This window comes from Parasteatoda tepidariorum, chromosome 2 (assembly GCF_982258835.1).
Source record: "Parasteatoda tepidariorum strain Cologne lab strain chromosome 2, Ptep-v5.0, whole genome shotgun sequence".
Taxonomy (NCBI): Eukaryota; Metazoa; Arthropoda; class Arachnida; order Araneae; family Theridiidae; genus Parasteatoda; species Parasteatoda tepidariorum.
Window position 1 is genome coordinate 75,244,103 of NC_141756.1, and position 17,453 is coordinate 75,261,555.

General features: G+C 29.2%; 1 protein-coding gene across 7 annotated transcripts in view; it reads right to left on the bottom strand.

The window, feature by feature from the left end:
- The window catches only part of LOC107440064 (syntaxin-binding protein 5), a 340,660-nt gene that overhangs the window by 23,282 nt on the left and 299,925 nt on the right, over positions 1-17,453 (bottom strand). For 6 of the 7 annotated variants that reach the window (XM_087157536.1, XM_087157533.1, XM_087157534.1 and 3 more), the window contains 8 exons: positions 9,707-9,804; positions 7,644-7,722; positions 7,449-7,549; positions 3,707-3,841; positions 3,534-3,597; positions 2,028-2,111; positions 1,747-1,876; positions 896-971 (listed from right to left, as the gene is read on the bottom strand). In XM_087157536.1, coding sequence (XP_087013662.1) covers positions 896-971; positions 1,747-1,876; positions 2,028-2,111; positions 3,534-3,597; positions 3,707-3,841; positions 7,449-7,549; positions 7,644-7,694 — 641 coding nt within the window. In that variant the 5' untranslated portion in view covers positions 7,695-7,722; positions 9,707-9,804. Of the gene's footprint in view, positions 1-895; positions 972-1,746; positions 1,877-2,027; positions 2,112-3,377; positions 3,465-3,533; positions 3,598-3,706; positions 3,842-7,448; positions 7,550-7,643; positions 7,723-9,706; positions 9,805-17,453 lie in introns of those variants that run through there. The other variant, XM_087157537.1, reaches the window with a different exon arrangement.

The window sequence follows — 17,453 nt, forward strand, 5'->3', positions numbered from 1 at the left end:
GAAATGGACACTTAAACTAAATAAACAACTAGTCACTTTTTCCCAATTTTCTTAAAACAATTTTTTTAAATGATTAAAGTACCTCAATGCAGAAAGAATATGGAAAATTGAAATGTCCAATGAAATTGAAATGTCCAATGTCTCCATTCAAAATTTTGATCTTTCTGAATTCATAAATTTCTGATGGAAAGATTTATGATGTTTATATCGAATCGATTAACGAATTCTTTAACAATTCACATATTTCAAAGTTGTAATGCATACATTAAATGTATTTTGCCTCCCCAAATAATTTTAAAATTATGTTCTTTAAAATCAGTATGTTTAACTAAATTTTGTTACATATTTATATTATTTCCCATGATGAATAAAATTTTTATGGCCTTAGATAATTCCTAATATGATTTTTTTTTAAAGATAGAATTTAATCCAAGCATCCAGATTGCAATTGGGGTGAAAAACATCAAAACCAGTTTGACTGCCGATGAAACTCTGAGACATTCTAACTATCGCATTTCTCCTCTCTGTTTTCTCCAGCAATCGAATAGGTTTTGAAGTTTTTTATCTCGCTCCCTCGATAATGATTCGATAGATTCTGATAACGTCTTTTTCATAAGTTAAATATTAATTTCCGATTACTATGTGTAAACTTTATTTTTAATTCACTTTTGACATGGTTTCTTAAAATATATATGAAGGGCGATAATTTTGGAACACTCAGCATATGAAAGTTTGATAACTATTAAACCTTAGAGTTTTTATTTGATAAAAGTTTTAAACTGAAAATGTAATTATCCTGTAAAAATATAAATGATGTCTAACAAATTTATAAGGAAAAAATGACACTGTAAAATAAAGCAACGTTAATGAATTACAGCATAATAAAGTTTATTACCCAGCCCGATTAATTTTCGATTCAATCTTATAAATTCCATTGCATGGCTCTGGCTTACCATCAATCAGAGATTTGGCTGAAAGAAAGGAAAACTTTTGTTACTTTTAAATGAAACATTTGTAAATAATGGTTTATTTTTGAAAACAGAACACCTAAATAATTTTAGATCAAGTGATTGTATTTTCAAATACTGAGTGATATTTTGTGGTTCTAGAGTGTAACCTTAAAGAAGCTAATTAATTTGCTTAGATGATAGTTTAAATTACAAAACAGAAAGAAAAAAAATTCCGGATTAACATACCTTTTTTCCTCAGATTTGGTTTCTTAACCCTCAAAATACGGGCAGTAGCCCCAATCTTGAACATATGGTTCCAACTGTTTTCTCGGATGAGCAGTTTTTACTTTTAAGATATTTTGCCACATTACTATAGAACTATTAATAGGAACGAATTTTTTTTGGATAAATGAATTTACAGTTCTAGGCAAAGATAATTTTGTGCAAATTATACTTATAATTCAATTTAATACTGGTCAGAAATGGTTAATAACTCAAAAGTATACATAATTTTATCTCAGAAACTATTTGGACGATTTCATTCAAGGTTTTGATCCTAGTCTAACAATATAGTCAGCACCTGAGCAGATACTCTGTTTTTAAAATTTCATGCTGCACCAATAGAATTATAGTACTTTTAAACCGTAATATGTTATATGTGCAATTATACATGCCAAATCTGTTAGTTTGGTTCAATATTCAAATATTTTACCTAGACATTTTATACACGAAATTAAAATAACTTTATACAGTAAACAGACAATATTTCTATTACTTTTTGATATTTTTTTCTTACCATGAGGATAATTGACAGATACAGATTTACTTGGAACTTTTACATTCCAAGTAGTAAGGCTTCCGTCACTATGACTACAAACAAATTGTCGACCTTCCAACTGCCAGGTTACTGACCTCAACATTCCATTCTAAACAATGAAAAAAAAACTGAAGTTAATCATCAATTTAATTAATTTCACAGTAAAATCAATAACGAAAAGAATTCAGAATTACAAACAATTACAGAGATATTTCTGAAATCAAAATGTTGTGTAATTCAAGAATGGAAAATAAATTTACCTCAGTAGTATTGAATCTAGCATCCGCTGCTTTATTTCGAAGGTCCCATAATACAACTAAGCCTTTTTCAAAGCCAATAAGCAACTAGAAAAAGAGAATTAAGATTTTGAAAAATACATTGCAAAAAGTATGTTTCATAACTAAGAGTAATGCAGAGAAATTAATGATTTTATAAAATCGGGTTATATTATAGTCTATTTTGCCATTTTCATTTAATTGACATGTGGTTTTGCTGACAAGATGATTTTGTTGAGAAGCTTAATTTGGCACAGATGTTCAATCTAAGATCTTTGACATTTTTTTCTCGCTATCTTTTAGAGTATTAACTGAATTTTGTCATTTCTATGTCTCTTTCCTCTCCTAACTCAGAAAATACCTCCATTAAATCTGTGATTTAGTGAAAGGACAAAAGTGGGTCTCCTTCTGCACCCTGACTGCTACCAAACGTAACGATTTTTGTTAAAGATTAAATCTGTGATTTTAGTGAAAGGACAAAAGTGGGTCTCCTTTTGCACCCGAACTGCTACCAGACGTAACGATTTTTTGTTAAAGATAAATTATAACTGTAAATAAAAAACCTCTTTTTTAATAACGAAACTAATTTAATAATTTTCTTGCTCCTACTTTTTAAGTCAAATTATTTTCATTTTCCTTGCATTATTATAAGCAGCTTTCAAATATTGATGTATTCCTTTTATCATTTGAAATTTTTTATCATGTTTTAAAGGAAATTATTTTAGATTAATCATTTTATAAATTGAAGTATATCACTTAACTCCAATTTCCTGTTACGTTTCCTGGTTATGTTCCATGTTGAATAATCCCGTTATAATGATGTGATTCAAAAAGCGATTTGAAAATTTTTAAATATTACATTTTTAAAAACAATGAAAAAAAATAAGAATAACTTTCTTTTGTCAGATGCACAACATAATACTAATTTCTGAAATGAGAAAAAGTAAAACAAAATAAACATTATAAACTTACTAATAAATTAATGAATCCTAAAATTTATTTCCGAATTTTCTCATTATCGGAATAAATTTTTAAGAAAGATCTCCCCTCCACAGAGGATCAAAATTGTGATGGCATGTCTTCGGATCATCCTCCGGGATGTTTCCCAGACCGTCGCCAATAGCCCATTGTGCAGCTCTAGTGCGACGTAAATTAACAACAACCCAACCCAATGAAAGATGGTGTGAATATAGTTTTAAAACAAATAAAAATGCATATTTTTTGAAAGATAACAAATAAAGCATAGTTGTATTTCATTTAATTTAGCGTAATACATATTTAGTGTATTATATACAACATACAATGTTCAAAATAATTCAGATATGTAATAATTACCTTGTTTGGGTCTAGGGGATTTTCACTTTCACATAAAAATTCATGTTTTTTAAAAGATAGCAAATAAAGCATAGTTGTATTTCATTTGATTAAGTGTTATACATATCTAGTGTATTATATGCAACATAAATATTTATCAATGTTCAAAATAATTACCTTGTTTGGGTCTAGGGGATTTTCACTTAAATGGACTACTGAGCCGGGATGAGTTTTACATGAACTAAAAAAAAAATCAATTCAACAATTAAACTTAACTATTCACACAAATCATCAGATTATAAAAATATTGAGATTAGGTAGTTGATGTAAAAATAAAAACTTATACCTACAGTTCAACGGATTTATTCCAGTATATGATATAGCCAGAGAGAGTAAATGATTCAACATTGATAAGATGCACATTGCCCTTGTCTGTACCGGCATAAAGCCACTTGCTTTGGAACGGCAAATGACAATGCGTTAACCTGAAATGTACATAGAGATCAAGTTAAAAATAAATAAATAAAATAGAAATTTTTAAAATTTATCTTTAAATTCGATATGTAACTAGCGAAAAGTTTTATTTATCTATTTATTTCACCATACTTGGTATGAATCATAACTAAGTTTTAAGCAACTACTGAAATATTTATTTTTACGATTCTTATCAAAAGATAATTAATAAAAATTTAATTTAATCAAAATTAATATCTTAGTTTTAAATGAAAGTAGAATTTTAGCATTTAAAAAAATATTAAGATTTTTTTCTGTTTGTTTGCCTTTTCAGCTTACAAAGCAATTCTCTACGTAAAAATATAATTGGATTTACACTTGTGGTTTGAAATGTTTAATTTCAATAAAAAATTATAAAAAAAGGTAAGAAATTCGACACACGAGGCATTTTGGATGGTTTTATGGCATATCTTAGTACTTGAGTGCAGTGGATTTGTTTTATATTCAAAATGGGGAGAAACACTAAAAATATCCTTTAATATGCGAAAAGTCAAAAATTTAAAACGAATAATTTTTTAACGTAATAAATAAAAATAACTAAAAAATTAGTTGAATTTAATTGATTTTTTTTCTATAAAAAAAAACAAGATCACATTTATGAGTTTAATTTTTTAAGTTACATATTTACAAATAAAAATTGAAATTTATGCCATCATTTACCATAAATAATTGATTGCACTAGGGAACAAATCTTTTGGTGCATTTATTCAAACTAAATGATATTGACATTCTTAGTCAATTTTTCATCGATATGTACTAGTTTAAAAAAAAAAAAGATATAACAAGGGGTCGAGTAAATATTGCGACAGACTTTCAGGGGAGTTTAGACACGTCAATAAATAGGGGAAGTGCCCCTAACGCAATTTTCGAGCATGGGTTTCTGTGCAATTTTAATCCTTACGAAATGTTAACTCCTCTAAAAGTTTGTCCCAACATTTATGCGGCCCCCTGCAATTAATGCCGGAAGGATGAGTGTTTAAATGGGAAAAGTTATATAGCAACCGATATAGTTTTATCATAATTAAACTTCAATCACGTTTTCCAGGAAACCGATCTCTACTGGGTAATTGCCCAGTCAAGATCTTGAAACTATTAACTGAATTTTACTTTGTTTATGAGACTCTACATGATCGAATACTCAGAAATCACAGCGTACGTTATCTTTGAAATCATTATTCACGATTTTTTTCATATGCCTAAAATATTGACTTTTTTTTCGCGAGGAAAATAAACTTTATTACCTTTTAAGATCTCGATTGAAAAAGGCTATAAAAATATTATTTTCAAGCAAACGCGGTTGAAATTTAAATATTCGTATGTACTGCTTGTCATGTCACTGTCTCTGTCAGGGCTCGAAAAACCGCCCGTCCTCGGCGGTCAAAAATTCCCCGCGGACAACAAATTTCTCGAATCCAACGTCCGCGCGGACGGCCATTTTTCCGTTAATGTTCGTGATATATTTTCAACATTTGTTATCTTACAAGAGTCTAGCTCCTCACTTCTAAAATGACCCTCTAATCTCGAAATACAGCAACATACTGCGCATGGTGGAATGGATGTTTTCTCTGTCTGGTTCTACTGCAGCGGTTGAAAGGGGTTTTTCAGCAATGAACTTGCAAAAAAACACATTACGTACTGGTCTTAAACAAGAAGCGTCAACCACAATTATGAACATCTACCTAAATGAAAAACCTCTTTCAGATTTCTATGCAGAAACCTCTGTAAATCATTGGCTTGATTGTGGAACTGGCAAACGTCGCATTTGATTCATTTAAAAAACGCAGTACCATCGGATAAATGACATGATAATTGACAGATAACTTGACCTTTGTTATTTAAATTATTTCATTAAAAAAATAAATTATTTCATTAAAGAAATACTAGGTTTTACTATTATTAACCTTGTATTTATTTTATTACTGTATAATGTAATCCTAGTATTTGTAATCCTAGTAACTACTAATTCATTGTGCAATTTATATAAATGTTTGTAATAAATAAGAGAAAATTATATTTTTATTTATTTAGAAGCGACGGGTTAGTTTCAAAGGAGGACGGGTACATTGTTGGACAAGCAGTCCTCGGGGACGGGTAAAATTTCTGAGTTTTTTCGAGCCCTGATCTCTGTATTGATTGTAGTAACTCCAATCTTTCGAACTTCGAAAAATTATTTCAGCGTGTTATTTTAACACTCTAAGAAAATGAAAGCAAAGAAAATTCTATTTGTAAAAAGTTCATATTCATTTCATTTTCTTGTCAAAAGTATAAATGTTTTTACGAATAATATTAAACCACTTTTCATTTTAGAAAAACCTTCCAACTGTTATCCTTCTTTAGTTTCAGAAGATATATTTCTTACTGATAGCAAGGTAATGTATTAATATTTTAATTCATTAGAATTAAAAGAATTTTATCCACAGTTACATGTAAATAATTTAAACAGATCTATAAAAATTAAGACAAATGGCCATGCAGTAATTACTAATAAAAAACTTAAGACATTATATAAAAATTTCTGTTTTAGTTTAGTACCAATTCAAAAATGTTTGCAAATCTCAAATGACGCTTCCCTTATATGACCTGTATAGAAGCACGCTTTCATTATAGGAAAGTGTCCCTAGCGGTGTATGACGATATTTTCGGCCATGGGTTTCCATGCACTTTTAATTCTGATGATGCTCCCTAACTTCTCGACAAGTTTGTTCTTTAATATCGTTATTTACGATTTTCTTTATGTGCTTTAAATAATAATATTTTTCCGATTTTCGTTGTTTTTATCGTTCTCAAATGTTGCAGAGTATGCATATACAACGATAATGTATGATGTAATGACAATATATTGCACAATAAAATTTTTTTATTTGCTTCAAAAATATACAGACTAAAAATAAAATAACAGCAGACATGTTTTAAACACTCAAAAATATGTGTTCATTTTTAAGTCATACCAAATGTGAATAAGAAATAAAAGTGATTTGTAATATAAAACGAAAAAATAGAAAATAAAGATGAAAAATAAAACTACAAAAAACCCCACTATCCGAGAGAGAATAAAAATAAACATAAAAAACCTAACAATAAAAACCATTGTGGCTGACAGGGGCAAATTAGGGTAAAATGCGTTTCCAAGCGCTATGGAAAGTTGGTGAGGAGCTAATGCTAGACCGAAGCTTCCCCATAGAGCGTGGAAATGCATTTCATTATTATTAGCCCCCCTCAACCACAGTTGTTTTTCTTGTTCTTTTTTTTCAAGTATATTTTCATTATCTTTTGGTTACCGAGGTATCTTGTAGTTTTGTTCTCACTATATTTTTCGTTCGCAACTTTACGTTTTATATTTCAAATTGCTTTTGTTTCTTCTCATTTTCAAGTCTTGAAAATGGGAGCCTATATTTGAGGGCTCGAAACATGTCGACCGTTATTTTAATTGAATATAATTTTGAAGTGAATGAAGTATTTTAATAAAGTAATATCTTAACTTTTTTCAGGCATATCATTCTATAACAATAACCTTATCGATCGCATTTCTTCTTAAAGTGCTTAAGTTTTATCAATGTTAAAAAAAAAAAAGAAACTTACCTCTCTTTTTGAAATTTTAAGGATTGTGCTATTTCAGGTTTCTTCTGCCTTAGATTGATCATATGTAAATAGTCATCACCTGTTACGGTAATCATGGCCCCCTTGATAGGAGGTGAGAAAAAAAACAGCATTAATATTTTTTTTTCCTTCAATGGAATGAAAAAGAAAAACATTTTGAGCGATTAAAATATTTACCTCGTTTATTAAGAATAAAATCTGTAAAATTGGAAAATCACTATGCTCCATTATAAATTTCACACCAGGTCTACCGAATCTATGTTCTCATGTAAGGAACTATTCATATATATGCATTGATAAATAATGATTTATTAAAAAATCAAAATTAAAGTAAGATTAAAATTTTTAATTAATACATAAATTATGATTAATATAGCTTGTTAATATTGCTCATTATAAACATATATAACAGGAGTCATTAGAAGAAATTGGCACAGCAATTTTTATCGTTAAAACAGACCTTTGTCAAAATTCTTGCTTTGAAAAACGTGTTTTATGACGTCTGTAATACATAATTTAAAATTACTTCTACTTGAAATGCTAGTATTTCCTGACATAAAGGAATCTGATTTTATGGTATTATAGATTCAGAAAACGAGTAGGTTTTGTTCAAAAACGGAAGCTTTCATAAAATCAGGTATCTTTGACAAAAGTATGAGTCATAAAATATTTTCAATTTCATAAAAACATACCTTAAAAAAAAGTCTGGTATAATCCCTGTCATTCAAAAATACAAGAGCACAACGTTTAAGTTTTAAATAAAATTAATTTTCGTTTTTATTGAATACAGACATTGTTTAATCATAAAGTTATTTATCTCTGGAGCTTTTAAAAGTCTAAAGCTTATGTGGACAAACCCATGACTCTGATGAATAGGTGATTAAATTAAAATTACAATATAAGACGAAAGAAACATTTGAACTTCAAATTTGTAATTTATTTACGTTATTTTAATCAGTATTATTTATTAATTGATTTTTTTAAATCATAAATTTGAAACTTAATGTAAATTACTCTATGGTATAACAATGAATTTAACATTTACATGAATGACGAAAAACTAAATGAAATGAAGGCTTTTTCCAAAGGTGATATTCTTTGCATCAAACTGTTTCTTAGCATTGTTTCTAAGTATTCGAAAAATTCAAGATATTTACTGACACTCCACTTCATAACAGAATACATAGAAAATTCTTATTAATTTAAAGAAAAATGCAGTGTTTTTTTTACCAATAACGCTGTCCTGACTAATTTGAAGATGCTATAATAGAACCAAAGATTATCAAATATTGATAATATTAACTATATTCAAACTAATAATAAATTCATCCAACTAAATAAAAACATTCACATTAGGCAAATGAATTTATCGAAAAGTTCGCATACATCAATCGAATTTGATAAGTAACTTCACATGATGACAAATGACTTGGTTTTAACGGCATCCATCACAAAAACTTCTTTTGATTTAGACTAAGAATTAACCCATTATTTCTTAGAGCAGCGGTTCCCAATTTTTTCCAGATACAGAACTCTAAATGATCAAACTTCTATGGACGGAACCCCAGCATTATAAAAGATAAGTTCATTAACAGCTGCCAATATACTAACAAAAATAAATAACTACTAATTATTTTCACAATATTTAATGCAAAGAATAAAATATTTAATAATATGGATCTGTTCTTGATGTATGTGTTTGCTGAAAATGAATTTCAAAAGGAAGAAAGATAAAAACTGTCATGACCGTTGAGAATAGTAATCAGAGAAAAGAAATTATTTTTGAAATTAGTTACTCTATTATGAATTGAATATATTATTTCTTTTTTAAATTTTGCTACCTTTTTATTCAGATTCTTCACATATAATTTCATATAAATAACTGAAATAATTAAATGAATTATAGGTTTTTTATTATACACAAACATTTTAATCAAAAACTGAACTGGTAATTACTCGTTAGAAAAAAAAATTACTCTTCGAACTACTGTAATCATTCTACGGAACCTTGGGGTTCCGTGGAACATTATTTGGGAACCGCTGCTTTAGAGGATTGCATAAAATTATTCGCAAAAGCAATACACCAAACACATTTAATCGAAATATCTGAAATTGAATTTTTAATACAATTATTAGCTACTAATACATGAACTTAAACATTTAGAATAAAAAAAACGGTATTTGATATAATAAAAAGGGATGTTAAACAACTTGAGAGTTTGAACAAAAGAAAAGGATACATTCTAATTGTTCCGGAATGAGTACCGATAGCCAGTAATCTTTGAATGGGATCAAAGGCAGCAGCCGTCGGATGAAAGGGGAAACCATGTCGAAGAGTCTGCAAGGAAAAAAAAAAACCATCTTTAGAATTAAAGAAAAAAAAATTTCTAGTATTATCAACTTAATTTACAAATTAAGACATGTACTTCAAATAAGTATTAGGATTTTTATAGAACTTAGGTAATAAAAATAACATAATTCAACTTGTACACCGTTGAATGTAGTCAATAGATATTTTAAAGAAACAACAAAGACACTTTTTATATGGTGAGAGATTTTTAAAATCTTATGCCAAGATTTTTTTTTTTTACAATGACGTTAAAAATTTGTTTTTGTTGAAGATAGAATCTTGACAACTTCAAGTGCATTTATTTTTTATTTTGACACTGTAGCAGGAAATAAATTTTAGTGCCATTAATTTATTATCGCACGCTAAAACGCACGTGGATAGTGGATCGTAAACTTTTTGTGTTCCAGTTATCCATCAACAAGATACCTCATGCACTAAGTTTCATTAAAAATATGTTAAAAAATTATAAAGATAAAACAATAAAACACTTTCCAATTGCACAAAGTAGTTAGAAATACATTTTACACTTCAATATTTTTAATTAATTTAATTTAAAAAAAAATATTACCAGGGATCTGACCAGACATTTTGTGAAAGGTTCGTTTTTGTAAAATTGTGAAAAAATTACTCGTAATTTGTGAATATAAAAGAAACGTTAAGTCACATTCTTTCAACCAGGGTCCGCTTTTGTGAATTTGTGCAAATAGTGTCCGTTATTGCAAAAAAACTTTTTCAAGGAGTTTTTAAATTGTAAAGACATACAAGATTATGCTCAACACTTCAAAATTATAAATGAAAAATTAAATTTTGAAAAATAAACAGCAATTGCTGCTGCTAAATTAGAGATGGAACACACAAATATTTGGTATTTAGCCTATACTGCTGAACGCAGAATATTCATTTCGGACGAATAAAGGAAGAAGCGTCTGTCGAAGACAAAATTTAGTTCGTTTACATCTGTCTTCCCCCCCCCCTCTTCCTGGGAAGGGTTTACTTGATTAACAAAACAATAATGAAGATAAACAAATTTGTGAAGGGTTCGATTAAAAGATAAAAACGGATCCTTTACAAAATAATTTATGAAAATATATTTTGTGAAGGGTCTGTTAACGGACCCAAATTTCTTCTAAGCAGACCTCTGATTACCCTAAATACTATTTAAAACAACTCTTTTTAAAAATATACAGGGCCGACAAAAGCAAAAACAATCTCTGCTAGGCGAACATAAAGATGAACAATTATACCTCAATATAATTGTTCCTCTTTACATTAACAATTATATTGAGGTATAATTGTTAATGTAAAGATGAACAATTTTATCCACTAACTTTCAGTTTCATAAACAATTTTATAAAGCGTGCATTATTTACAAAATGGCATTTAACCATAACCGTGACCATAAATCAATGATTATATATATACATTTGCTGATCTTCATGGGAAGGACACATGCTGACGTGAAAAGAAATCAAAACACTGACGTATAAGGCAACCCAACCTTTCTGGTCCACCAATTGGACAGATGGACTTGAAGTAAATGACAGGTTTTGAGAATGATAAATTTATAACTTCAATTATTTGATTGAAAACATTTGAGATCATTAAGAGATTGAACTAGAAAGAGAGAGAGAGAGAAAAAAAAAGAGAGCTCATAACGTATAAATTCTTAGGATTTCAATCGATTGCTTTTAAGGTAAATCACGGTTTCCAGCGTCTGGTTTTTACGACGCTCCATTTGCTGAATTCGGCACGAAAATTTCTTTTTCTTCTTTTCTACTCTTAAAGTTCGATAACTTTTATTATATATACCATCACAATTCTCATTTTCTAATGCAAAGGTTGTGTCAATAACATTAAGTGTTAACACATTTACATTGCAATTATTTTTCTTCTTTTAAAAAAAATACTGCATTATAAGAATGGGTTTTTAAGAAACGAGTTTTTTGATAACGTAAATATAGAACAAAAATGTAGGAATGCTTTTAAGGGTTTATTGAGACGTGGTAAAGTTTTTGATTAGAGGAAAAAGTTTTCTTTAAATGAGTAAGAACAAAGGCTAATTTATTTTTCTTTTTTTAGGAAACGCAGCCATATAGTCACGAATCAAGATACAATATTTATTTAGTTGCTATACAAAACTGTATTGAAAAAGAAAGTTGCAATTAATCGATGGGGAATGACTTAATTTTGAGAATATTTATTTAAAAACTACTTATAAAAGCAAAGAGGTTTTCTAATTCATCAACTTCTGACTTTTATTTACAAAATGCTTTAACTAATCCTTAAATGAGTATTCATTTTTATGTATTGTTACATTGCATATTTTGTAACACAATCAACTGAAGAATGTATCGATTTAAAAGGGAACTAAATATCTACTCAAACGTTCTTTCGAAGAAAAAAAAACTGGGTGTTCGCAATTATACCTTAACTATTTATTTTTGCAGTACTAGTTTTAAAAAAAAAATGTAACAAATATATAGAGGAAAGTGGAGTAATACCGGGTAACTAAGATTTTAAGGCCTGTGGGAGATAAAGTGTTCGACACAGAAACTGTCAGATTTTATCAAGTTTAGTTGTGTATAATATTATTACTGAAAAGTCATTAATGTACGCAGCATGATGGTGGTTTTAAGGACGTACTCAAGTAGGGAAGAGAGAGGGACAATTGTCCCGGTACGCGCGAGACTGAGGAGGAGCAAACCAAAATTCCTTACAAAAAATACGGCACTTACTAGATTTTTTTTGAAACGAAAATTGCTGAGAATTTCTTTAAAAAGATTAAAATTTCGTATACTAGGTTTCATTTTTATTTTATAACCGTCGTTGAACAGCCGACCTAATTTTTGGGTTTACGACTTCTAATGTTCAACTCCGTAGCCTTGTCATTTTGAACCCAATCCAGAAGGCAAGGGAACTCTTGGATCGAGTACTGGGAGAAATTTGCCTTCGTGAAAGACTTTTTGAGGGAGCTAACCCGCATTTGCGTTACACGGTGAGGAAGACCACGAGAACCTCCCACGGTTAGCCTGACATCAAGGGGAGTCTAACCTGTGATCCGTCTACCACTGAGGATATTTCATGTCAGCACTGTGGTCGGTGTAAGCCAGATGCGGAATTCGTATCGATTGGGATTCGAACCCGGTTCAACTCACTGAAAGGCGAATGCTCTATCCCCTGAGCCATCGCGGGTCTGTATACTAGGCTTCCAAAATTCTACAAAATATCAAAAAGTCTTAATATGCTTTAAAGAAGGCTTTTGTTCAGCTTTGGATGTAGCTGGCTTCTTCCGCTGCACTCCAGTTTCCATGGACCCAGTTTAGACAAACATCAAGGGTGAGGCAAACATCAATACTCTGAGAACCGAAGTTATCGAAGCGAAACAGAGCAGTGATACTATTGGACATAATCTTTGTAGTTTCTTAGAGTATGAATCTTTAGTAAACTTATAAAAAGCCGGTAAAAAAATAAATATTTTTTATAACTTGACCAAAAAAATAAGGAAAGCTTAATAACAAGAGAACATTACAGAGTTAACAAATCAAAACTAAGTTATCTACACAGACGATAAGCTATCTACACTTTCTCAGCCTATTTTAATAGAACTCTCGACAATAATGAATCGGAACGTAAAGCCGTGATGGCTCAGGGGATAGAGCTTTCGCCTTTCAAAGAGGTGAACTGGGTTCGTTATCATGTGTTAAGAGTCCCCTTGCCGCAAGGCTAAACGGGGGAGGTTTCCGATGTTTTCCTCTCCACGTAGCGCAAATGCGGGTTAGTTCCATCAAAAAGTCCTCCACGAAGGCAAATTTCTCCTAATACTTGATACAAGAGTTCAGGATTGGGTTCAAAATTACAAGGCTACGGAGTTGAAGATTAGTAGTTTTAAAACCAAAAGTTGGGTTGTCTGCTCAAAGTTGGGTTGTCTGCTAAAATAAAATAAAATAGTAACATAAAGTTATATATTTTAGAAAAACAAAAGTGCAAGTTCAAAGGCTCGTCAACAACATATCAATAGTAGGAAACCGCCCCTAGGAGCGTAATATGACATTTTCGGTCATGGTTTTCCAGATGATGTGCTTTACTTCCCCTAGAAGTTAGTCGCAACTTTTACAAGACACCCTGTAGAGGAGAAGACAAGCCTAAAATTTCATACTTTCGTAAATATTCTTTCGCTAATGTTCTCAACTAAAGCTGAATTCAAAGCGTCAAAAACAGTTAGATTCGTTTTTCAATAATTGCTCTTTCACCATTTCTTAGCCGCATTGGAAAATCAAACAGGTTTTGATGATTCTTATGCAGCTTTAATTGATGACCTTACCAATTTTGAGCAAAACTGATAATAGATAATTATTAAACAACCAATTTTTGCTGTTAAGTGAATCTCAATTTCGCATCCGACATTTTTGTCTCGGTATTTATTATAAATACGAAATAGAATACTTTTAAACCCTTGTTGTTGATAAACTATGTTTTATAAGGTCAATAATTTAAATGATTGCTTTCCCCTTAAAAATTTATATGTTTGAACAATTTCATCTTCAACCAGTATAATTTATGATTAATTGCCAAATACGGCATTAAAATACTTTGGAATACACATTAGGAAATTCTCACCATACTTGCAAAACTTATAGTCATGTATATATTACTAAATAAATGTTAATTTAAAATTACAGAGCTCTTTTTATGTACAATTAGAATTAAAATCATTTCGTATAAAATTACATTTTATATATTTATAACCAAAAATTTTTGCGATAAGGTGATTTGATAAATATAATTCGTTAATTTTGTGATAAATTTCAATTTAAGTCATTGTTATATGACCATTTCAGTGATAAATTTGTTTCCATAAACGTTTGTTTGAATAGTTTTTCATAAGATCAAAAATGCCTTTTCTTTAAATCTCTCTAACCAAACTTGCAACGAAACGGAATCAGACGAGCAAATTTTTTATCTTTAACTCCAAAGCCTGCTTCATCCATCACAGAAAGACGCAAAATTAAAAAATTAAGATCACGCTATAACGTAGGTTCACGACAAATTTCGTTTAATCTCTTTTGGTATTTTAAAATTTAAAGTTAAGAAAAAGTGAGTACAGCTAAACCTGAAGTAATTCAGAAAGTTTCAAATGCTGAATTTTTTTTTCTTCTTCGAAATATTAAAATGTAAACAAATTACTGCAAGAGCACTTCCCTACTGCGTAATCCGTCCATAACTTGTTTGCATTTTGATAATTTTAGCATTTGAAACTATATGGTTTACTCTAAGTTTACCTGAACTCACTTTACTATGTTTTAAATTATGTAGTTGAAAGAGAACTTCTCATGAAGAGTTCCTCCCGCGATATAGCGTCCACAAAAAAGAATGCTATATATGATGGTAGGTTTCAAATGGTGAAATTTTTTTTTCGATATATTTAATTACAAAGTATGAAAGGATAACTTCTCTCCATAACAGTAGCTATTTCTACGATAATTTGTTTGAAATTTGAAAAGTAAAAAAAAAAAAAAAAAAAAAAAAAAAAAAAAAAAAAAAAACATTTCCAATATTTAAAATTTTATAGTTGTTTATTTGCATTCATTTTTTTCCTATACTTAAAATTTTAAATTAGTAATGTTGTTGAAAGGAACTTTTCATGATGGTTTTTCACCGGTAATATGGCGTCCGTTTAACAATAAAATGTATTATAACCTTTTGTATTTCACTATCACAAGTACCATAATTTGTTTGCAATCTGATAATTTTAAAGAAAAAAAATTCTAGTAATTAAACCTTCATAATTTTTTCTGGGCATATCCGAAATCCAATTTTTTTCTATACTTAAAAATTAAAATTACTGACGCAGGAAAAGGTTTTTTATGAAGTTTTTTTTCCCTCTAGCATAGCGTCGATATCATAATAATAATAAATCTTACATAAATAACATTTTGGTTTTTAGTAAGGTAGCAGCAGCTAATTCTGCTATAATTTGATAGAAATTTGATAATGTAAAAACAAATAAAAAAAAACAATTTACGGTAATTAAAACTTCATAGTTTACTTTAGACTTATCCGGATTCTTTTTTTTTCTTCTTAACTTTAAATTATTAATTTCTTAACAATTTGATGACGTGAAAAAAAAACATTTACAGTAATTGGGTACTTGCAACTCGAGAAGAAGACGATCACAGATATATATATATACACGTGACCTATGATATCAGCGTAGGCTGATCGTTTATAAACAGGACGGCGTGTCAAAATCGAGCTAAGTTTCTCTTGAGATGTTAGAATATCAATTAATGTGAAGTTAATTAAACGCAACGTCGTATCGCACATTGAATTTGTTTAAATATAATTCCTTCTCGTCTACGTCTTTTACTTAACTTTAGATTTAATATTTATTTATGCATTTTATTGTAATCGTGATATATTTTTGTTTTATGTACATAGCAACTTCGATGCATAATTAGTTTGTTTATGGTCTGCATGGCTTCGTGATTGTCTTTGTGTTAAGTAAGGAATATATAATGAAAGATTCGAAATTTTTATAAAAGAATAATCGAGAAAGAATATAGAATGTGTCACTGAAGAGAATTGTTACTTGGTTTACTCGAAATGGAATTTAAAGAGCAGTTCCTAACGTAAACAAACGTTACGTTTCAACGACCAATCAGGATCGAGATACCCACACTACGTCACTTAGAGGTATCCTATTTAAACTTCGCAGTTTACTTCTGACTTATTTGAATTCTTTTTTTCTTTCACTTAAAATTTTAAATTACTAATATAGTTGAAAGAGAATTTTTCAGGAAGGATTTTCTCCTGCAGTATAGCGTCCACTTCATTATAATAATTTTAAAAAAATAATCTAAATAACATTTTGGTTTTCAGTACGAAGACAACAGCTAATCCAGCCATAAGTTGTTAGAAAATTGTTAATGTGAAACAATATTTAAAACTTCATACTTTACTCTTTATCTTAATTTATTATTATCATTATTTATTATTATTAGTTATTATTATTATTAATTATTATTTATTATTATTATAATAAATAATATTATTATTTATTATATTATTATTATTATTTTTTTATATTTTAAATTACTGACATAGTTGGAAAAGATTTTTTGATAAAGGGTTTTCTTCAGCTGTATAGCGTCCGCTTAACAATAATAATAAAATTTATAAACTAACATTTTGGTTTTCGGTTCGGTTAACGTGATTTATAAAGTGAAAGGCGATTACCCATCACGATTCTCCAAAAAAAAGTTTTAACTTAATAAAATGACAAAGAATTTTATGGCAGATTGCGAAATCACATTCCTTATTTTCGTGTCCATTCGATCGTGACTGACGTAAACTCCAAATTCGATATTTCGATTACATTTAGGAAATATATATGGATACATTTATTTTAGAAAAGAACTTTTACTCTCCATTTCAGAAACTTCTGAAAAAGGAGGCATGTTTTTTATTCGAAGCTTCTGAAACTGTCAAATAAATTTAATCCAATTTAAAACCCAATTCCCCAAAAAGAATATTATATTAAGGCTGCTCGCTTTTAAAAAATCTCTAATAACTTCGATAGAATTAGCTGATTTCAGAATTGATTCAGCTTTACTGATTACAAAGAAATCACACGAATT